The sequence below is a fragment of the Lepidochelys kempii genome, chromosome 6 (genome assembly GCF_965140265.1).
Source record: "Lepidochelys kempii isolate rLepKem1 chromosome 6, rLepKem1.hap2, whole genome shotgun sequence".
NCBI classification, from domain to species: domain Eukaryota; kingdom Metazoa; phylum Chordata; order Testudines; family Cheloniidae; genus Lepidochelys; species Lepidochelys kempii.
Window position 1 is genome coordinate 36,967,574 of NC_133261.1, and position 22,914 is coordinate 36,990,487.

The 22,914-nt window shown below is 38.5% G+C and overlaps 1 protein-coding gene and 1 long non-coding RNA gene across 3 annotated transcripts in view; one reads left to right on the forward strand and one right to left on the reverse strand.

Annotated features, from left to right (window-relative positions):
- Nucleotides 1-19,940, forward strand: part of CTR9 (CTR9 homolog, Paf1/RNA polymerase II complex component) — a 29,001-nt gene extending 9,061 nt beyond the window's left edge. The window contains exons 6-25 of one of the 2 annotated variants that reach the window (XM_073347592.1): nucleotides 568-716; nucleotides 3,094-3,201; nucleotides 3,724-3,831; nucleotides 3,978-4,214; nucleotides 5,279-5,368; nucleotides 5,489-5,617; nucleotides 5,746-5,929; nucleotides 6,385-6,473; nucleotides 6,744-6,929; nucleotides 7,106-7,193; nucleotides 7,448-7,596; nucleotides 10,390-10,506; nucleotides 10,704-10,849; nucleotides 14,224-14,295; nucleotides 15,836-15,971; nucleotides 16,343-16,483; nucleotides 16,874-17,028; nucleotides 17,358-17,454; nucleotides 17,828-17,940; nucleotides 18,742-19,940. In XM_073347592.1, the coding sequence (XP_073203693.1) occupies nucleotides 568-716; nucleotides 3,094-3,201; nucleotides 3,724-3,831; nucleotides 3,978-4,214; nucleotides 5,279-5,368; nucleotides 5,489-5,617; nucleotides 5,746-5,929; nucleotides 6,385-6,473; nucleotides 6,744-6,929; nucleotides 7,106-7,193; nucleotides 7,448-7,596; nucleotides 10,390-10,506; nucleotides 10,704-10,849; nucleotides 14,224-14,295; nucleotides 15,836-15,971; nucleotides 16,343-16,483; nucleotides 16,874-17,028; nucleotides 17,358-17,454; nucleotides 17,828-17,940; nucleotides 18,742-19,186 (2,939 nt within the window). In that variant the 3' untranslated portion in view covers nucleotides 19,187-19,940. The remainder of the gene's footprint in view (nucleotides 1-567; nucleotides 717-3,093; nucleotides 3,202-3,723; nucleotides 3,832-3,977; nucleotides 4,215-5,278; nucleotides 5,369-5,488; nucleotides 5,618-5,745; nucleotides 5,930-6,384; nucleotides 6,474-6,743; nucleotides 6,930-7,105; nucleotides 7,194-7,447; nucleotides 7,597-10,389; nucleotides 10,507-10,703; nucleotides 10,850-14,223; nucleotides 14,296-15,835; nucleotides 15,972-16,342; nucleotides 16,484-16,873; nucleotides 17,029-17,357; nucleotides 17,455-17,827; nucleotides 17,941-18,741) is intronic. The other variant, XM_073347594.1, reaches the window with a different exon arrangement.
- LOC140912702 (uncharacterized) overlaps nucleotides 1-22,914 on the reverse strand; it is a 61,620-nt gene that overhangs the window by 2,993 nt on the left and 35,713 nt on the right. Inside the window, exon 3 of the long non-coding RNA XR_012159353.1 lies at nucleotides 1,772-1,925. This is a non-coding gene — a long non-coding RNA (uncharacterized lncRNA). The remainder of the gene's footprint in view (nucleotides 1-1,771; nucleotides 1,926-22,914) is intronic.

A 22,914-nucleotide genomic window follows, 5' to 3' on the forward strand; every position in this document is an offset into this window, starting at 1 on the left:
TTTGATATCAATGGATGATGATTTAAGCAGCCTTTGTTAACCCTTTCACTGCTAATCATTTTAGAAGAAATACCTAGCTTAATTGCTTATCCCACAATCCCAAACCATCTCATACCCTTGCCGAGGTACCAAAACTATCCCCTTTCTAGCTGATCAAACCTCCAGCTTTCCTGACTGACAGTTCTGTAATACTGTTCTTTCTAAATGTCATTCTGCACCACACTGAAAATTAAATTATTAGGAATAGATTAAAAGTGATATTAAGCATAAATGTTCCATTGACTGCACTAATCTTTCATATTTCATTTAATTAAAAAAATTATCTGAAACTACTTCAGAAGTATAAGCCTGCTCCACTGTAAAATAGTAGAAATCAGGGGCCTTACCACACTATTAATGTCAGGTTTGCCACTGAGCACAGGGCCTTGTTTATAACCGTCTCTAAATACAGTGTGAATCAAGTAATAAAGATATCAATCCTGTATCAGTTCACTGTCTAAAGTAAAAAACATACATGTAAAAAGTTTTGATTTTTGACATTCTGAATGACTTGCTTTTGTTTTCTAGCTGAGGTTCGATTAGGCATGGGCCATTGCTTCGTGAAACTGAACAAGTTGGAAAAAGCTCGTCTGGCATTCAGCAGGGCTCTGGAGCTCAATTCGAAATGTGTAGGGGCTTTGGTTGGATTGGCTGTTCTAGAACTCAATAACAAAGAGGTGGGTGTGATGGGGAGAATGTGAAGTGCTGTATTGGGTTTCTAGTTAAACAATGAGCCTCACAGCAGTCTGAAATTATTTTTATTTTATTTTATATATCTATATATCACTGAATCACTTTAATCAACATCACTGATGTTGATGGTATTGCAATTCTGAATAGTTATGATGAGTGCAAATTAAATAATGCTAATCTCTCGTGTACTTCTTAGAGCCACCTGTGTTTGATAAGTGATATGTACACTAAGTGATATGAATTAAAAACTATAGCGGTGTGTTAAATGTGTGTGTAAAATATATTTTACATAGAATAATAAACTGTGCCCATGTACGTGGTCTGAGTACGTTTCTAATGGTTTGAAATTTGTTCTTAATTCTGGAACTTTAATCAGTTCACCACTTTCAATAAGCAGCACCTCCAAATACAGATAACACTGCAACACATTGGCCAGTGCTGCATTCTTCCCTTACCCTCTTCAAAGGCTGGGCATTAAAAACAAGTCCTTTAGCAACCTCTGAAAGTCTGCAAATCTCAAGTAAAATTGGTCTGGTGTAGAAGGGCACTTCAGGGAGAATGCTATACCAGTAGCCCCCTCATCATTGTATCAAGGAGTAATCTACTGTCAGTGTCTCCACTGATTGCAGTTGTAGCAGAGTGTCTTGGTAAGAAAGGCAGTCTCTCAGGTGGCCTGATCCCAGGCCATTCAGACTTCATAAGTCCAAACCAAAACCTGAACGTCTGTCTGAAGTTCTCATGTAACCAGTCAGGAGCACAGGTGTCACATGGACCTTGTCCACATTAAAAGGTTTGCCACTTTAATCACACTGGCAAAACCCTCCTGTGTTGATGCACCTTTACACTGGTATAACTGCATGTACTGGTTATTCCATTTTGGCAAAGCAAAATGAGCTAAAGTGGTATACGTGCATCTACACAAGGGCTTTTACCCAAATAACAGCATCAGTAAAAATTACACCCTTTGCCAACATAATTATGCCAATAGAACTTTTTGAGTGTAGACCAGGCCTTGCTCTCTATTGGACACCCTACTTACCAAACAGGTGATCACCTTCTGCATTGTTTCTAGCTTTCATATAAATCAAGATGTAGCCTCGTAGAGTGCGTTGAAAATACAAATACAAATTCTATTTCTGTATGGATTTTCCTTTTGCATCCGTTCAAACCTGCACTTGCATGTTTAACTTTATCTACAGTATAAACAAACATATATGGAAATGAGAGAATTTACACTGTTAAAATTATAGAACCAAACCAAAAAGTTCTAAAACCTGAGATCATAAATGATTCATTAAACTAAATTCACAGGGATATTGCTATGATAGCTTTGGAAAGGACCAATGTATTTTTGGACTGTAAAACACTTTCACTTCTATTGCACCTTCCATCTGATTGTCTGAAAGCACTTCATGAACATTAATTAATCCTTGTTAGGTATTTTACCCTTTTTATGATGGATAAACTGAGATGTAGATGCTAAATGAGTTGCCAGAAATTACACATTGAGTCAATGGCAAAGCAGAAAATAGAATTAGAGAGAAGATTTCTTCCCTGTGACAATTTCACATTTGTGCCAGCTTGCAAGTTACTGTACTTGTCATGGGTTCTGACTTGCAGTAAAGTTTGGGTTTGTACTCAGGAAAACTAAATTATTGCAAATTAAGAGATCCCTTTGGAAGGGAATGATTTCATGTTCATTTTTTAAAAGGCAGATTATAAAAAGCAAATGCTTATCGAATATTTTGTAGTGTAGTAGTGCTCAAAGTCCCTAGTTGAGATTGGAGCTCCAGTGTGCTAGTTGCTGTACAAAGGCATAGGAACACATGGCCAGAGCTTGCGCGTTAGAGAGAGAAACATATAGGGTGGGGAAAGGGATACAACATATTAGCAAAATAATCAAGGTGAGGATGAGCACACATGGTGTTTCCTCTTTTAGTAGTTGTGGCCAGAGTGGGGATGAAAGGGAATGTTGGTGGTGGGTGGGTCGGTAAATAGGAACAAGGGAGTTGAGTGTGAGGGAAGGTACCATAGCGGGCAGAGGAAGTCCAGCCATGAGAAGATCTGTGAGGAGGAGGTAGGGGCAAACAACAGATGGAAAATATCTCCACCTCAGGAAGTCCTGGTCCTCTTTCCACCACCCATGAAAGGCCTTGGTGCCCTGTCAAAGGGGTACTCTCTGTTGTGAATCTGGGGGGAGTAAAGAGGTTCTGGTTGGATTGTCCTGATGCTGCTGCTTGCCATCAATGGGAAGGCTCTTCTGAGCCACAGTTCCTGGGACTTGTGAGAAGAATAGCTCTGAAGATGTTATATTGAGGAAATATGTTGAAATATAGTGCTAATATCTATTATTTCATTTAGGCTGATTCTATCAAAAATGGTGTTCAACTCCTTTCTAGAGCTTACACAATTGATCCCAGTAACCCAATGGTGCTGAACCACTTGGCTAATCACTTCTTCTTCAAAAAGGTAAGAAAATACATGAATGGAAAATTCCATAACTTTCTGAACAGTAACCGCTCCAGTGTCAAACTCATTACTGCTTCTGGCTTCCAAAAATCATTTTAAATCCTGCATTTTGAAAGGTATTAAAGTACAGCTGTTAAAAGAATAAGTTTTACCCATTGTGTGACTTTCATAAGGCCAAAGGGTAAAAGTACATTTTTTTAATATAGGTAGACAAATGTAAAATTTCAGCTTTTAAATCCCTTGTTTTTTTTCTCAAAACTGCCAAGAAAGAGCGCACACTTTTTTCTTAATTTAAACCTACTTACGTTTCCTGAAAACATTTCTTTTCTGCTACTTTTAAAACTGGGGTGTAGAGAAAAGAACAGTACGTTGTAAAACTAAATCTACTGATGTTAACTTACCAAATGCTACTGCTTATGTTTGTCTGCATTAATCAGTCCAGGCCTGATGTTTCAGAAATGTATATACTTGACTGTAAATGGGTTGGGATTTTTCAAAGTGAGTTTTATTTTCATCTTTCAGGATTATGGTAAAGTCCAGCACTTGGCTCTCCATGCTTTCCATAATACAGAAGTTGAAGCTATGCAGGCAGAGAGTTGCTACCAGCTGGCCCGGTCTTTTCATGTACAGGTAGAATGAATTTTTAAAAATCCTCTTCTAGATTACATTCAGAATGTTGTAATATTCAAATGTATTCAACATCTTTAAAAAACTAAACAAAACTCTAAGAAAATAATCCATCTGCTTTTTTTTTCTCCTTGTTTCTTTTAAATTAGGAAGATTATGACCAAGCTTTCCAGTACTACTACCAAGCCACACAGTTTGCCTCATCCTCTTTTGTATTACCATTTTTTGGATTGGGTCAAATGTACATTTATCGGGGGGACAAAGAGAATGCATCACAATGCTTTGAAAAAGTTTTGAAAGCCTACCCTAACAATTATGAGACTATGAAAATCCTTGGATCTCTTTATGCTGCTTCAGAAGACCAAGACAAACGAGATATTGCAAAAGTATGTTCAAATATTTATTTGCTGAATTTGGATCTCCATGTTACCTGTTTGATGACCTTGAATGTATGTCGCTCCAGCTGATACCTCATTCATGCATCCAAGGGAAAAATTTGTCCCTGAAAATCTGAGTTATGATATCGCTAAAAATCAGGTTTACTTTGCTGTGAAAATAGAAGTGGGGGTGTGATAGTAGGTCAATCACTTTTCCGAATGGCAGATGTTATTAACTGCAGAGAAGGTAATGCCATCTGAACAAAAGTGGGACCACACTAGGAGACCTGTTAACCAAAGCTAACAAAACCATTCTGCTTTCTGTTGCATATGGAAAAACACTTTTTTTCCTCTGCACAAAAAAGGTGATTTGCCTGTAAATGACAACTTGACTATCACATTTCTGGGAATGTTCTTATCCTCCCACTTTAACATTCTAAAAGGACATTGTCACATACTAGTACAACATTTTTTAAAAAAATTGTCTGTTTATTCTTTCTGCTGCTTAGATCTCTTCGTACTGATTTTCTTTGTATTTACTCAGCACTGCTTTTCCTTCAAATTTTGAATGGCAGTGTGGTAACATGGTTTCGTTTACTGATCAGTAATTTAACAGTATATAATACCTCTATCATGACAGACCCCCCTTTTGGTAGGGAACACAGACGTTTCCCAGAGCTGAGCTTTAATGAACACCGACGAGCATAACATCGGAACTGATCTAAAAATAAGTTTCATGGCAAATCAGTCTGCTAATTTCTCAATTATTTGAATGTGGTAGTTTTGAAGAAGTTTGTATTCTTCCTGAATATTTAGAACCCTAAAGGCTTCCCCCATATCTTACTAAATGGGGTGGGGTGCGGAATACATGTTGTTGAGTTAAGTGATGATGAACTAGGTTGGCTTTGTTGCCTGACATGGTCAGTCATATGCGTACATTTGAGGTTTTACATCTTTACAGAAGAGATGTTTCTGCTTTCAAGCCTAAACAAGTAGAAAAACAAAATCTGCTGCCTTTTTTGACAGTTTATATTTTTCTTTTGAGTGCATAAGTAATGTTTGTTTTTTCTCAGGGTCACTTGAAGAAAGTCACAGAACAGTATCCAGATGACGTAGAAGCGTGGATTGAACTAGCGCAAATCCTTGAGCAGACTGACATACAGGTATTAATGCTGTAAAATGGAGACATTGTGTAATACATACACTTGGTTTAAGTTACAAAGTGATGCATGGAACTCATCCCGCTACTTCCTTCCCACATTTTCAATCTTACAATTGCACAGGGTGCCCTCTCAGCCTATGGAACAGCAACACGCATCCTTCAGGAGAAAGTGCAGGCTGATGTCCCACCAGAGATTTTGAATAATGTGGGTGCTCTCCATTTTAGGCTTGGAAACCTAGGTGAAGCAAAGGTACTAAACCACATTACTACTTTTTAAATAACCTAATTTTAAGAAATTATCCAAATCTGATTTTAAATTATTTAATCATCTAAGCATTCTGTTCCTCTCTCCTTGCTCTCTTTTTATTTTGTCCTTAGAAATACTTTTTGGCATCTCTGGATCGTGCTAAGGCAGAAGCTGAACATGATGAGCATTACTACAATGCTATCTCAGTAACAACATCTTATAATCTTGCCAGACTATATGAGGCAATGTGTGAATTCCATGAAGCAGAAAAGCTATATAAAAACATATTAAGGGAACATCCTAACTATGTTGACTGTAAGAAATTCTTCTATTTTGGTTCAATAATCCTCTTCAAACTGAAAGATTTTTGTTTTGAGGCCCTCATCTGCCCCTTTGTATTATTTGAGATTTTTGTTTTATAACAGACTTCAGGAGGCTGAGCAATTTGTCTTGTGTAACTGATGTATCCTCCTTTCTTCTATTCGGTGCATAGATCATAAGTCAAATCAAATTGTTTTCAAATTTTAACCATTTTAATTAACACTTACAAAGATATAGTCAGAGATAGCATAAGCTTTCCAACTCAAAAGATATTCTCCAGCATTAAAATAAAAATCCATGTGTGTGTCCATATATAGAAATACAAATATAGAATATCTTTAGGTGCTTGATATCCTAAACATATCAGAAAAAAGACAGTTTGTGAAATCCTTGCCTGGCCTAATTTATTCTGTTTGAGCGGATTATGTAAAATCATTTTCTGTTTTTAGGCTATTTGCGCTTAGGAGCTATGGCTAGAGATAAAGGCAATTTTTATGAGGCTTCTGATTGGTTTAAAGAAGCACTTCAGATAAATCAGGTTAGTGAGACTCTTAAATATTTAATTTAGAACAAAAATTTCAAATGAGATTCTCTGGATTCCTGTCTTTTTTTAATGAATATATGCAAGGTATCCAAAGTAGTCCTTTCTTTTAGTTAACTTCCTCTGCTCTGTTTTCTGTATATAAAAATGTAATTTATTTCCATATAATACATGTGTAATAATACAATGATTAAGGCTTGTATTTAGATGTCTAGCACAGATAAGTGAAAACAGTCCTTAAGTTACTTACAATGGAGTTTGTTTCAGGACCATCCAGATGCTTGGTCTTTAATTGGTAATCTTCACTTGGCTAAACAAGAATGGGGTCCAGGACAGAAGAAATTTGAAAGGATATTGAAACAACCATCCACGCAAAATGACACTTACTCCATGCTGGCTCTTGGTAATGTCTGGTTGCAAACTTTGCATCAGCCCACCAGGGATAGAGAGAAGGTAAATTTCACACCTGTTGAAGTGCATTGGTATGCCATTAACCTTTGACCTCCCTGGCGGAAGTATTTTACGTTGTATGTATGGCAAGTTCATCAGCTGTAAAAATACTAGGTGCACTGCGTCACCAAACAGATGAATGAATGATTGATTGATCTTTTTCTTACTCATGTTTGTAGGAAAAGCGTCATCAAGATCGTGCACTAGCAATCTACAAGCAAGTACTTAGAAATGATCCAAAGAATTTGTATGCTGCTAATGGCATAGGTGATTATTACACCTGAATTCCCTTTAGTAGTTTACCAGTGGTGGTTCTTGGATTTAGCTCTCTTAGTATATAATCTACAGAGCATTTCAAGCATCATTTTTGTTTTTTTTTCAGGGGCTATACATTACTGATCTCAGGAGGAATGTCTTGCTATATCATGCAGTTAATAGTCTCAATTTTCTGTTAACATTCTGGGAACTTTGATAGTATTTAAACCTGGAAGCTTACACTGTACGTTTAACTTTCCCTTTAGGAGCTGTATTGGCACACAAAGGATATTTCCGTGAGGCTCGTGATGTTTTTGCCCAAGTGAGAGAGGCAACAGCAGATATCAGTGATGTGTGGCTGAATTTGGCGCACATCTACGTAGAACAGAAGCAGTACATCAGTGCTGTGCAGATGGTAACCTCTATAAGCTGAACCATTTAAAATATTGAAATGAGGTAGCAAAGGAATAGCTAGAGGTCGTTGCTGGCAGCTTCAGATATTGTGAATAATATTCTGTTTTAACAAATTATGGTCCTATTCAAAATAGAATAGAAGTCCTTTTAGCGGCCAGGCTATGTCTAGATTTAGACGTGAACTGCCAACTGTGGACAAGAGTAACAAAGGATCTATCAACTTGTACATTTTATCTTCTATGCTGTCCTAAGTAGAGTTAAGATATAAATAAGAGCTTTTGTTCTACTAGGAGGCATTTTTGATTGTGTGTAGTTCAGTCAACAGTCACTTAATGTCATTTATAAGAGAACATTACTGAAGTAGATAAGTACAGTTTGCTGTCTTTCCTTCATGGCACAGTTTTATAATCATGGCCCAGAATGTGACTACTAACATGTATATAACACACACTTTCAAAACTAGCAAGAAAACTTTTATAATTTCATCACCCCCCTTTCAACACACACACAGTTGATCCTACCAACTCTTTTGGCCGAATCCACAAACCCCAAAATCATACTAAATAATTAAGAGATAAAATGCCTATTGTAAACTGGGGATCCGGTAAACTATGGCCTATACAAAATTGTTTCCAAAGAAACATCCATCCACTAGAAAACTGCTACTCTAAAACATGTGCCCTACAAGTCGAACTTAAAATAACAAAAACAAGCAAAACTCAACTGAATGACATTTTGGAGAAAAGCTCAAAACAAACTAAAACATTATTAGAGACATGGAAATAGAACCCTCCTTAAATTGTGTGTACATGGGCCTTAGGATAAACACACCCAGGAGCTTCAGAATGGCTACAAAAGCATTACGAGAAACAGCGATGCCATATGGTTTCATAGATAATGCCATAAAAAACCTACTAAATACAATCCTCCATTGAAACTACTGATATAACTATTTGATAGCAATAGGAGTCAAATTATACAATATGAAAGTGAAGTTGCAAGCCTATTGTAACAGCCAATTGCACTGTTTGGGACAAAAATCTTAATAGAAACTTTACTTCAACATTTTTGCAGATATTTTACGAGCACTAGAACTCCAGGGACAAACTGGGGGGTCACTTACCCATATCTTTCTGATATGCAGAAAAGAACGCTAAACTTAAGAGCAGCACAGCAAAAAGTTCCTCCACTGCAAAGCATAGGGAGATCAAAAGATCGTACCCAAATAGAAGTGCATTATCCTCTGTGGGCTTGCCAACACAAACAATTCCACCCAGAACTAAAAATGAACAACACACTAAGAGAGCACCAGTATTGGCATATATGGAAGAACAAATCAAATATAACAACTTAGACTACTACACCCACAAAATTATTGCAGTAGCTGACTCTCTACAGAAAATTGCAAAGCTAAGGTAGCTTTCTCACCAAATATAGAATCCTTGGCCATAAACTACAAGAGGAAATTGGGAGACAAAGCACAGTCCAACCCCAGAGGGTAGTGCTTCCTGCCAATTTAATAGAGATTGAGACACTTTCTACTCCAGTGTTTGAAATGTGAGGAAGTTCAAATCAAATGATTTTCCCATAAATTATCAGAAATGATGCAAGGCTTCTCAATAAAAAAAAAAAACAGCAAGGAAAAACTGCATAACTTTTGGATGCAGGGGGAAAAAGAGAAACGGCATGGTATGTGACAGCCTGCCACTAGATCAAGAAAGGGTGGTAATGACCAGTGGAAACTGAGAATAAAACCCTAAACACAGCATGAAGCCCAGTTGTAGGCTGATTGTACCTGCATTACACTTCAGCAACACTTAGATAAGTTACTGACTCAAAGAATATTGAGTTAGCTGAATAGAACTAACTTGATAGGTATTTATTAAAACTGACTATTCTTTTTCCTCAGAAATTATAGTGAAGGGGATGGGGTGAAAGAGGTACATCGAATATATTTCAGGTTATGGTAGCAATACATACACATGAATAGAGAGAAAATGGAAATTTCAGATTTCATAATTTAAATAAACATGCTTATTACAACAGTTCTTTTTCTTGCGCAATTTGTACCCCTACCTTGGTTACTTTGTAAACCAGTGATTCTCAACCTTTCCAGACTACTGTACCCCTTTCAGGATTCTGATTTGTTGTGTACCCTAAGTTTCACCTCACTTAAAAACTACTTGCTTACAAAGTCAGATGTAAAAATACAAAAGTGTCACAGCACACTATTACTGGAAAATTGCTTACTTTCTCATTTTTACCATAAAATAAAATTATTGGAATATAAATACTGTACTTACATTTCGGCATATAGTATATGGAGCAGTCTAAAACAAGCCATTGTATGAAATTTTAGTTAGTACTCACTTTACTAGTGCTTTTTATGTAGCCTGTTGTAAAACCAAGCAAATATCTAGATGGGTTGATGTACACCCGGAAGATCTCTGTATACCTCCAGAGAACCACTGCTGTAAACGAATGGTACGTGCTTACAATGTTGTCCATTCCAAAATGCATAGGATCCTATTGTATTAAGCTAAGGACTTGCAGGAGTCCTGAGGGACCTACGAGTTTTTACAATAACTGGAAACTCAGAATGGTATATGATAAAGTGGAAGAGAGCCATACAACACAGTGTAATTATCCCCCCCCCAAAAAAAAAATCCATGAAGTAAATATATTTCATGAATAGAACCCAAGTTACTTGGACTTGTCTGCAAGGCAAAACTGCTACAAGAGTTCTTAAAACTCTGCTATCTCTTTTTTTAGTAATTTGATCTCTGCATTTCAGTATGAAAACTGCCTCAGAAAGTTCTATAAGCATCAGAATACTGAAGTATTGTTGTACTTGGCCCGAGCACTCTTCAAATGTGGCAAATTACAGGAATGCAAACAGACTTTGCTGAAGGTAAAAATATGTATGTATATTGCAGTTTTTAAAGTAATTTTATTCTTTAGTACATGGTGTTTCATATCCTTGGGTTATTAATGTACATTTATTTGTACATCTCTTTAAATACTATAGTCTGGGGTTGAAATAATTGATTACCATCCATATGTCATTGATAACTTCTGTGATTTAAAAGATGTCCATTTCATTCACAGGCTAGACATGTAGCACCCAGTGATACAGTCCTTATGTTTAATGTGGCACTAGTGCTACAGAGGCTAGCCACCTCTGTCCTGAAAGATGAAAAAAGTAACCTGAAGGAAGTACTAAATGCTGTGAAAGAACTGGAGTTAGCCCACAGGTAACAATTATGCAGTAACAAAGTTTTTATGCCCCCTTTTTAATTGCTGTAGTATGTTTTACCTAGCTGTCATTAAAGAAAATACTTTCTTCTAGAAAATACTCAATGTGGATCTAAAATTCCAATTTTGGTATGAGTGAAAGTGTCTTCTGTAAAAATCTTGAGTTTTTTGTTTTTTTTTTAAAAAAAGATACATCTCTCAACATTCCTAGTGGAAAAACATTAGATATAGAGAGCTTAAGCTTGAAAAAAATGGAGCCCTGCCAATCTTTGCTCCAAATCCAGTTTTCTTTGTTTTGGTGTTGTATGTCCTGATAAGCTAATGAGTTAATCTCCAAAGAAGTTCTGTTTTTGCTGTCTCTGCCTTATGTAATTCATTCTGGTGGGAGAAGATCACAATTGAAGGGGGTGAGGAAATCCATCAAACTGCTATTCACTAACTGAAAATGAATAAATACTTATTCACAGAAATTGTGAAAATAAAAAAAACTACCAGCTTTAGAGCCATTTCATGAGTTTGTTCAAGGTCTCTTAATTAATCAGACTTCGAGTTATAAAAAAATAGTTTGTAAAAAGAGAACTGAGTGTAATTAGATTAATCAAACTGTCAGCACTTGTGAGCATATTGAGTTGAATGTACCACAGAAATTAAGGCTTATTTCTGTCCCTTGGTAATTAATGCTGGCCTTCCACAGCTTTCTTTTCTTCCTGCCCACTTTCCTGATGCAGACTTTGGTTGTAAAATCTTGAAATAATTTGTTTTATATCCTGGTTACCTGCCAACCTACTTCAGTCACAGATCTCAAGAAGTAGTTTACCTTAAATTCCAAAACACTGTGTGGCAGGCAAACTTTGTTACTTTTTTGTTTGCTTGAACAAACCACAGTGCGATTCTTCACTCTTAAGCTGTATACCTATCAGAGTGACTTGTTCTCACTTCTGTAACTGAAGCTTGTGTAGATCATAGAATCACAGAATATCAGGGTTGGAAGGGACCTCAGGAGATCATCTAGTCCAACCCCCTGCTCAAAGCAGGACCAATCCCAATTTTTGCCCCAGATCCCTAAATGGCCCCCTCAAGGATTGAACTCCCAACCCTAGGTTTAGCAGAGTGATTTGGTTACAGGTATCGACCAATGTTACAAATTGAGTACTTTTTTACTAGTCCTGGCTTCGTTTTGCCACTTGACATCTCTAATTCTAATCTCATTCATAGTTACTAATCAATTGCTATCCAGTTTGCCGAGTCAGACCAACTGGAGGAAGGTCAGCCAGTCATATTGGCATGAGGGATTCTGATATACTTCCAAAAACAGCCTGTGCATCCAGGCTGATGTTGCTGTCACTTGCTTTATATACTTAAGCACAACTCTGAAATGCGAGACAAAGTTGCCTAGTAGGTGTTTCTTTTCAGACTTATGTTATAGCAGGAACTTGCTTTGTCTGAGCCCTTTTGCCCTATTTCCTCATTCATGCCCAGAAATATCGTGCTCCTAGTATTGACCAAAACACTTCCTCAGGATAAAGGCTTCTAATTATTTTGCTCACAAATTAAAAAACAAAAACAAAGCCCTTTTATTTATACAAGCAATCACTTCAAAATTGTACTGCCTGCTGTAATACAAAAATCTAGTTAAACAAATTTCCATTTAGAAATCCTGTAAGAGAAGTCTGTAATCTCTTGTCTTGAGGAAAATGGCTTGCATTACATGACTGAGTTTTGTCAGAATTGATGTGGAATTTAAATTATCCTGCTTGAGTTGTACTCACTAAAGTATTACTGCCAGATTTTTTTTTTTTTAAGTGGAGTTGATGCCCCAGACTGGGGGAATTCAGAGTTCCAACACATTTCACTTTTGCTGCTGAATGTCTGTCAGGATAAACTTGAGGGTGGAATCTGAATCTTGTATCTCATATGAAAAAAAGTTGTTGTTTTTTTCTTTGCAGTAGAATGCTAGGTCAGTCTAGCACAGGAAAAAAAGTTCTACTATAGAAATCCTTTCAGTCATAGAAAGGTAGGGCTGGAAGGAACCTCCCAAGTCATGAAGGTTAGCCCAGCCCTCTATGCTGAGGCAGGACCAAGTAAACCTAGACAAATCCTTGCTTGCAGATTGAGAAGTTACTTTTGAGGGGGTTGGAAAGTCTCTATTGCATGCCTTCCAGAAGCTATACCTATAGACCTCAAAGCCTCTAAAGGTCTCTGGATCTATCCTTGCTTACCTGTGTTCCTGCATCTTCTGAGATCCGTGCTTCTGTCGAGAAAATGTAAATTTGGCCAGGGCAGAGTTCTAGCAGGAAAAAATATTTTTTCTATTTCCTCCCTTTCTCACTGCAGTTTCAATGGTCACCACAGTCCGAAGTAGAATGGAAAACACATAAGTGTGACTAGTCCAACAACATACGTAGTCAGGCACCGGTGGAGCAGGGTTTCAAAGACTCCCTCCGGAGTCTTTTGATGTCATCACCAGAGGCTACAAATGGCAGCGTAGCAGGACTGGGTTAGGCAGGTGCAGCAGAAGCAGATACTGAGGTTCCTGGGAAAGCTAAGGCAAGACTGATCTGTAACGGAGGAGAGATGATGATTTTCAAGGCAGTCTCCAACAGAGCTCTTTATTTCTGAGACTTCAGTTTCTTGCTGTGTGAGAATTACAGTACATAGGACAGCTGTGTCTAGAAACTAGGCCTGCCTCCAGTATAGAAGCAAATGGAGAATTTGGATTTGACCCTCTAGTAACAGGAATTCTAAGAATTAATTTTTAAATTAAGAAGATCTAAGACTTGATTGTTAGATGTGGTTCTGTTTGAGTACTTTAAAACAGAATAGAACCAAGTCAACGGTGCTGAAAAGATGCTATCTCATTTTTTTGCAATAGTTAGGGTGTTCACCTGAGTTATCACAGCCAAATTTCTATTTACCTACATTTTCCCAGTAGTTTCAATTTGGTGAAGTTTCTTTTTTTCATACTTATTGTAAACAATTTGAAAGTGTCAGCAGCATTATAAGACTGCCATGTTCCACTTCAAACATTCCTACATGCTGAGTGACTCAATCCCTACAGAAAGCCTGTAAAGTGTTTTATGAACTTTTTGGATTAAAGGTGGAAAAGAGCAATAATAATTGTAGTGATCATTTTAAGAATGTTTATTTTAGGGATATCAGACTTAAATGTCAATGTAGTAGCCTTCTTTTGTACTAGAAGGCCCAAGCACAGTGTACAGATATAGAAACCCGCGTGTCATATCGGTAGTATTGTGAAATTTTGCAGTGACACGTTCGCTTTTGGTTTAGGTGAGTGTTAAAGTAAAACAAAACGGGGAATATAAGGTGAAATGTCACTATAGCAATTTGCTTTTGTTTTTCATTTTCCCTCCAGATACTTCAGTTATTTAAGTAAAGTAGGAGATAAAATGAGATTTGATTTGGCTCTTGCTGCTACTGAAGCCAGGTAAAAATTACTCCTTTTTTTTCTGATTAAAACAGTATTTTCCAGAACTAAACTAAGTTGTCGGTTTGTTATCATGGGGGAATAGTGATAACTATAGATAAGGCGCTGTGAGCATTTCCATCAGAATTCCATTTTTTCAGTTGCTCATAATTTTCCAAAATTTACTGCTGAGAGGCTAGAACGCTCCAGGCCTGGTGTCTGCCCTCTGGTGGAATATTTATTTGTAAGGTTGAGCAAAACATTGTGAAAATGAGTTGTGGGTTTTTTTAATGGCAAACATTTTTCCCCTTAAAAATAATTTCTTTGCCCTTTTTTCTTTTTTAAGGGGGCTTGGGATCAGAAAGATGAAATCTGGCAGCTAACTAGCTTTCACTGAGAAGATTTTGAGTGCTTTAGTGAAACCAGTTATTTGAAGTGTAGTTAGGACTTCAAAATGAGTTCATGCAATCACAGTACTTCGGATGCAGTTTCTTAGCTGTTTTTACCAGTGCTCCAAGTTAAATAATATAGTACTGTGCATATGAGTACATCTAGCTTAGGTGTGCAGTAAACGTATATCTTGAAGGTGCACATTGAAAAACTCAGCTTTATTCATTGTACATCTTACAAATTCAGGCTTTTCACAAATTGTCATGTGCAGACTGCAGTACCAATATAAGTTACAGGTATGTCTAAAATTGTGGGCAGAAAAATATTTTGCATTGTATTTGAGAAACTATTTGTGAACATAATATTAAAGGTAACTTCATAATGAACATTAGCTTACAGGGGGTTGAACTGAGACCACTTCCTACTTTATTTCCTGATGTTTGAGCACTTAGGCCCAGATTTTTAAAGGCATTTAGACAGGGCTGCACTCAGCGTTGCCATATCTGATTTAGTTAGGAGCCTAAATCTCATTTTCAAATGTGATTTAGGGCACTGAGAGCCTAAATCCCATTGACAGTTGATGGAATTTGGGCTCTAATGTGCCTAAATCATGTTGACTGAGATTTAGTCCTAAATCAGTTAAAAGATCTGGGCCCTGAACATAGTCTTAGCTTCTCACTATATTTTTGGATTAGGTTAATTAATTACAGCTGTTTAAATACAAGGTGCTTTTGTAAGGGGTATTTGTGGAGCTGCACAGCTGAGAGTTTAAGACTCTTCCTCTTTATGTTAAGGATTTTTTCTTACCGAAGTAGCTAAACTTTTTAACAGATAAGACAGCTTTGAGTAGCATTCTGTGTGGAAACATGTTCTTCAGGCTTAAATTAAAAAAGCTAGCTAGAAAATCCATATGTCTCAGAAAATGGATGAATGAATAAACTGAAGTAAAAGTCATATCACTGTAATGGATTTTAAAAGGACAAATAATTATGTTGTGTATAGAATTATTTAAACACTTCAGTTATGTTACTTCAGATCGCTTGTATTTTGTTCAGTGGTACGCACAAGTTTAGTATTGTGATGTGTTCTTTTTATAACTGTTTCTCCTTCTAGCATGTACGATGTGCCTAGAAACTTACTTTCCTTTAATTGAAAACATTGAATGTTATAGGCAATGCTCTGATTTACTGAGTCAAGCTCAATATCATGTGGCTCGTGCACGCAAGCAGGATGAAGAAGAGAGAGAACTGCGTGCCAAGCAAGAGCAAGAAAAGGAGTTGCTCCGCCAAAAACTGCTTAAAGAACAGGTTTATATTCCCTGTAGTACTCTGTGTGTGTAGTTTTTTTAAATGGGTATCCTTGCCACCATAGCTCTGTGTTGATACCTAGAAACTGTTCAGGGAGTAAATGAGCACTTAACAGAGAGGGGACTGAAAATGTATGGGTATGTAAAAAGGAGTGAAATGGTTTCCTCTACAGAGCCCGTTCATTCAGGCTTTGGGGAAGGATGAGTGAAAATGGTGTTTAGGAGAACAGAATTCACCCCCACAAGATGTGAGATTCTAGCACAAGCCATCCATGGTCCCTGTGTGATCTATGAACTACACTAGCAGCAGCTGCTTCTCCATGCCTCCAGTGCAGGGTCCTGATAATGGTCAGTTTGTTCTGATTCTTTCAGGAAGAAAAACGCCTCCGAGAGAAAGAAGAACAAAAGAAACTTCTGGAACAACGAGCCCAATATGTGGAGAAGACCAAGAATATTTTGATGTTCACTGGAGAAGTAGAAGGATCGAAGGAGAAGAAACGTGGTGGTGGAAGGGTACAGAATAGAGTTTTTTCCACACTTTTCTATAATTTAGAGTTACTCTGTGACCAGAGTTAAGACAGGCATTAATCAGCACCTGACATTTAGTGAGGCTGTACAGAGTGCTCATCAATGACATGCAGACACCTTTGGGATGGAAGGTAAATTCAAGATATTGCTCCAAGAGTACAGTACAGAAAATAAATACTTTATCCAACAAATAGCAGCAGCAGGTGGAATTATATATTATAATAATCATTCTGAAGAATCAGTTTTAGTGCTAAATCTGTACAGATAATGGGACAGTCGAGGCATTAAGGTGAAAAGTCTTATATTCTCCATATGTTGACCGATTGGTTTTCAGATTACAAATCTGGTATGGTATGCGTTTTTAATTTATTGCAGCGTTCCAGAAAAGGAGGAGAATTTGATGAATTTGTCAATGATGAGAGTGACGAAGATCTGCCTGTGTCCAGAAAGAAAAAGAGGAGGAAAGGCAGTGGTAGCGAACAAGATGGTGAAGAAGAAGATGGCGAGAGGAAGAAGAAAAAGAGGAGGAGGTAACTAAGTTTAAATCTTTTAAATTCTTTTTGTAACTCTGTAGTATCTGTTTAGAGTATACCTTACACAGGAGCCTGCAAATGATGTTAGAATAAAACCAAGTAGATTTGCTTTTTCCCCCGAACTTTCTTTTAAAAAAGGAAGTTCCCAGTTGTAAATGGCCATACACATCCGTTATAAACCGTAAATGTTAGCAAAATGCTAACTGTTCATATTACTATAATACAAGAAATGTAGGGTTAACAATTGATCGTTTGACACTGTTGGAAATAATACACTGTTTGTTCAGGAATTAAATATTAATTCTGACTTAATTTTTGTGTTTAAGACCCCAGAAAGGAGATGATGGAACCGATGATGAAGAAAACGAAAATGGCCCAAGACCTAAAAAACGACGTCCACCCAAAGCAGAGAGGAAAAAGGCTGTAAGTTTAAAAGTGTAATGCCTTGATAGTTCCTGTTTACATTTGGAAGATTACAGTGTGACCGCATTCAGTAAAGTGACATTTGCTGAAGGGGAAAGCATGTAAAATACTTCCTGCAGCAAACGTATCATTCTTTCCCCTTCTTTTATGTCTCCTAATATAGCAGTAGCTACAGGGATGCTGCTGAAGCTCTCCACTTCCATTTTTAAATCAGAACATAAATTCTGACCGGATTTACAAATAGCTGTTTGAAATGAGTCTAGTTTTCTGCATCCATCTGTTATGTTAGAACAGCTGTACTTTAAGCTCTGTTATTGATATCAGTTTTACTCCAGTGAACAAGCAATATTACTTTGTATATTTTTCCATACAGGCCAAGCCAGAACGTCTGCCTCCTTCAATGAAGGGAAAGATCAAATCAAAAGCCATAATTTCATCTAGTGAAGATTCTTCTGATGAGGATAAACTCAAAATTGCTGATGATGGGTATGAACCTTTGATTTTTGTACATTTTGAAAGTCAAATGTTGACTTCTGCCTGATGGAAAAAGCTCTGAGATTGGCTTTCGACCTTTTCCATTTTGGGACAACCCCCCCCCCCCAGTTAACTGACACCATTCTCTAAATAAGCAATATGTAAAGGGCAGGTCATGACCCCTTGACATCCAGTACCTCAGGTTGCAAACTCATGCCTGAAGATAATGATTAAAATAAAACTAAGTATATATTCCCAAATCTAAATTGACATAACTGTAGGGTTGACACTCCTCAAATTAACAAACTAATTATTGTTACATGGCCAAAAATTCAGCAGTCAGTACTTTGAAATACTGTGCCCAGAAAGTGTGTATTTTTGAGGTCTAAAAAACACTCAGTCAAAGCATATACTCATGTCTCCTTTGGTATTTCTGAGATTGGAACCCCCCCCACTTCTCTTAGTCCTGACTTGCTGCTTCAGTGATGTATAACTGATGTATCATGTTAGTCTGAATGAGTTCTTTGTGTTTCACCTTTCATTCTCTACTGTATTTCCTTTGTGATCCACACAGATTTGACAAATACCCTTTTTCATAGCCAAACTGGGAACCACTGCACTTGGGAAGATAGTGAGTACTCCGCTGTGATACAAGATACCATCTTCCTCTCTGAATTATTTGAGTGTCCTTTTCTCCTCTTCCTTCTTAGTGCGAGTGTCAACATCTCAGTGAAATCCAGGATTCTTGCTTGATCATAGTAAGCCAATACTTGCAGCTTTAATAATTGATTCTACTGCTTTTTTTAAAAACAGAAATGCCAGGAACAGCAACAGTGATTCTGATGACACTGAGCAGCCGCGCAATAAACGCATCATGTCTGACAGCGATTCAGATAACGGAAACAAGTCTGGTAGTGAGGTAGTCAGTCCACGGAGATCCAGTGCTCATCCATCTGATGAGGATTCGGACAGTGACAGGTCAGCCAGAAAGAAGAGACTGTCAGATTCAGAACAGTCTGACAATGAGTCTGTGCAGTCTGGGAGAAGCCACTCTGTACAATCAGGAAGTCGTCACTCGGGTGGCTCAGAGAATGAATCTCGTCCAGCTTCTCGCAGTGGTGATTCAGACAGAGATTCTGATAGAGGATCTGACAATGAAGGCTCTGGCAGAGAGTCTGGCAATGAATCTGAACCAGAGGCATCCAACATTGAGGGGTCTGAACATGGATCAGAAGGTGGATCAGATGATAGCGATTAGATTTAAATTACAGCCATTTTTTTAAAATTGTTTTTTAAATATACTTCAGTTATGAGGAGGAAAATCCAATTTTTATATTTGAAAACTGATTTAAAACAAAACTTAAAGTTTTAGTAAAACTGTTGTGAAACTTGTTTCATATGATTTTGTTCTATCAAGCTGTACATTACTAGGCATTAATGAATATTTCTCTGTGTTGGTGTATATGGTGTGTTCTTACACTGAAACTAACATAGCTGACGATCACAGATGCTGTACAGTGAGTGGTAAACTCACACAGTGAGGATGGGGTGTATGTAAATGCTGCAGAACAAAAACACCCAAGTTCAAAGAGTTGGTTAAAACTGTGGTGTATTTGTTCCATGTTTCTACATGCAAAAAAGGTACAGGCCAATCTTCATGAGATCTTATTGAATGGTACAAAGAACTTTGGATATTTATTTCTTTGTGTCATTCTGAATAGAGATCAATGGTGATGTTTTTTTTAACCTTCTGTTAAAGGATAAGTTTACTGTGATGCAACTCCTAAGTTTTGAAAAGTTTTCCTTCTTGTGCCTGCTTGTTTTCCTGATATACCAATTTAAAAAAATAAATAAAAAGCAACCAAGATGCAGGTTTAAACAAAAGTTTATGAAATAACATTACAGGTATGTAGATAAAATGCAAATATATTAAGTTGTAGAAAACTTTCTGTATTCTTATGTGGTAGAATGAAGAGATCTGCCATTGTTGCAATAATAAAAAGTAATTACTACCATCTGTTCTGGAGTGATCTATTTTACTTCATCTTTTAAAAAAAAACAAACCAAAAACTATCCCCTGTACCCAATAGTAACAAAACAAACAAACTTCAATCTATTATGATGGTGGCAGCCGAAAATCTTGAAGTTCAGATGTCAAAGAAAATTAAGTTTGCCAGCAATCAGACATTTAAGTTCATTTTTAATTTCTAATAGATGGCTCCACGTTCAAGAGTTTTAAACCCCCTCAATCTAGTACTGTGTACCATGTAACAAACAAAATTGGTAGACTATATGTAGACACCAAAACCAGACTTTTCAATCTGCTGCTCTAGTTGTTGGGGTAATGTTTCCCAAACTTGAGAGCTGAGCTATCCGTTGGGAAAGGAAACCAATTTGATTCCCTAACCTCACCATGTATTAAAGGCCTATCCAAAATGAGCACTCGCTCAATGTATGTTGTATAGAACCTCATAATAGGAGACTATCGCCTGACGGAGGTGATGGGTCCAGAGTAATGTACTAAAATGATTTGAGTCCTTCCTGGATGGATGTTCCAAACAAGTAGTGATGGGAAACTGCACCTCCACCACTAGACTCCTCATTTACGTTGTTCCACAAGGATCCGTTCTCTCTGGTCCTTTTCAACATCTACACACAGCCACTAGGTGAACTGGTCATATGACACTGACTAAAATGCCAGCAATATGCAGATGATACACTGCCCTACCTATCCTTCACCACATACAATACCACTACCACTACCAAGGTGGCCCAGTGCTTGGATGAAAACCAGCTGGCTGAAGTAGAACTTGAGGAAGACGGGTGATGCTGGTGGGCAGAGGACAGTATTTGGAAGACGTTGCAGCCACAGTGCAGTCTTGGTTGAAGATGGACACTCACAATTTGTCAATTCAGTCCATAGTGTTGGAGTACTCATGCATTCTTCACCGACGCAGAGCTCTCACATAACATCACCAAGTAACACTTTCTACCATCTTAGTCTGTTGGACTAAGACCTGGTCTCAGTTATTCATGCCTTTGTCATCTCTCACCTGGATTACAGCAATGCAGTATACCTGGGTATAAAGTCTTCAGCACTTGGGAAACTCCATCTAATATAGAATGCTGCAGCATGGCTCCTCAGCCACACAGGTTACTGCAAATACATCAGACCTGTCCTCTACACTCTACTGGCTTCCTATAGAATCTCAAGTCAAGTTTAAGGTCTTGGCCCTTATCTTCAGAGTTCTCTAGGGCCTGCGTCTAGGATATCTAAAACATCTTCTGAAGACTCTAAGGGTATGTCTACGCTACGGAATAAGGTCGAATTTATAGAAGTTGGTTTTTTAGAAATCGGTTTTATATATTTGAGTGTGTGTCCCCACAGAAAATGCTCTAAGTGCATTAACTCGGCGGCGTGCTTCCACAGTACCGAGGCTAGAGTCGACTTCCGGAGCATTGCACTCTGGATAACTATCCCACAGTTCCCGCAGTCTCCGCTGCCCATTGGAATTCTGGGTTGAGATCCCAATGCCTGATAGGGCTAAAACATTGTCGCGGGTGGTTCTGGGTACATATCATCAGGCCCCCGTTCCCTCCCTCCCTCCGTGAAAGCAAGGGCAGACAATCGTTTCGCGCCTTTTTTCCTGAGTTACCTGTGCAGACGCCATACCACGGCAAGCATGGAGCCTGCTCAGGTAACAGTCACCCTATGTCTCCTGGGTGCTGGCAGACGCGGTACGGCATTGCTACACAGTAGCAGCAACCCCTTGCCTTGTGGCAGCAGACGGTACAGTACGACTGGTAGCCATCATCGTCACGTCCCAGGTGCTCCTGGCGACGTCGGCTGGGAGCGCCTAGACAGACATGGGCGCAGGGACTAAATTTGGAGTGACTTGACCAGATCATTCTCTTTAGTCCTGCAGTCAGTCCTATTGAACCGTCTTATGGTGAGCAGGCAGGTGATACAGATTGCTAGCAGTCGTACTGTACCACCTTCTTCCAGGCAGGCAAGAGATGAGGAGGGCTAGCAGTCGGACTGTACCATCTTCTGCTGAGCAGCCATCAGATGTGGATGGCATGCAGTCCTTCTGCACCGTCTGCTGCCAGCCAAAGATGTAAAAGATAGATGGAGTGGATCAAAACAAGAAATAGACCAGATTTGTTCTGTATTCATTTGCTTCCCCCCCCTCCCCTGTCTAGGGAACTCATTCTTCTAGGTCACACTGCAGTCACTCACAGAGAAGGTGCAGCGAGGTAAATCTAGCCATGTATCAATCAGAGGCCAGGCTAACCTCCTTGTTCCAATAAGAATGATAACTTAGGTGCACCATTTCTTATTGGAACCCTCCATGAAGTCCTGCCTGAAATACTCCTTGATGTAAAGACACCCCCTTGGTTGATTTTTAGCTGCCTGAAGCTAACCCTGTAAGCCCTGTCGTCAGTTGCCCCTCCCTCCGTCAGAGCAATGGCAGACAATCATTCCGCGCCTTTTTTCTGTGCGGATGCCATACCAAGGCAAGCATGGAGGCTGCTCAGCTCACTTTGGCAATTAGGAGCACATTAAACACCACACGCATTATCCAGCAGTATATGCAGCACCAGAACCTGGCAAAGCGATACCGGGCGAGTAGGTGACATCAACGTGGTCATGTGAGTGATCAGGACATGGACACAGATTTCTCTGAAAGCATGGGCCCTGCCAATGCATGCATCATGGTGCTAATGGGGCAGGTTCATGCTGTGGAACACCGATTCTGAGCTCGGGAAACAAGCACAGGCTGGTGGGACCGCATAGTGTTGCAGGTCTGGGCCGATTCCCAACGGCTGCGAAACTTTCGCATGCGTAAGGGCACTTTCATGGAACTTTGTGACTTGCTTTCCCCTGCCCTGAGGCGCATGAATACCAAGATGAGAGCAGCCCTCACAGTTGAGAAGCGAGTGGCGATAGCTCTGTGGAAGCTTGCAACGCCAGACAGCTACCGG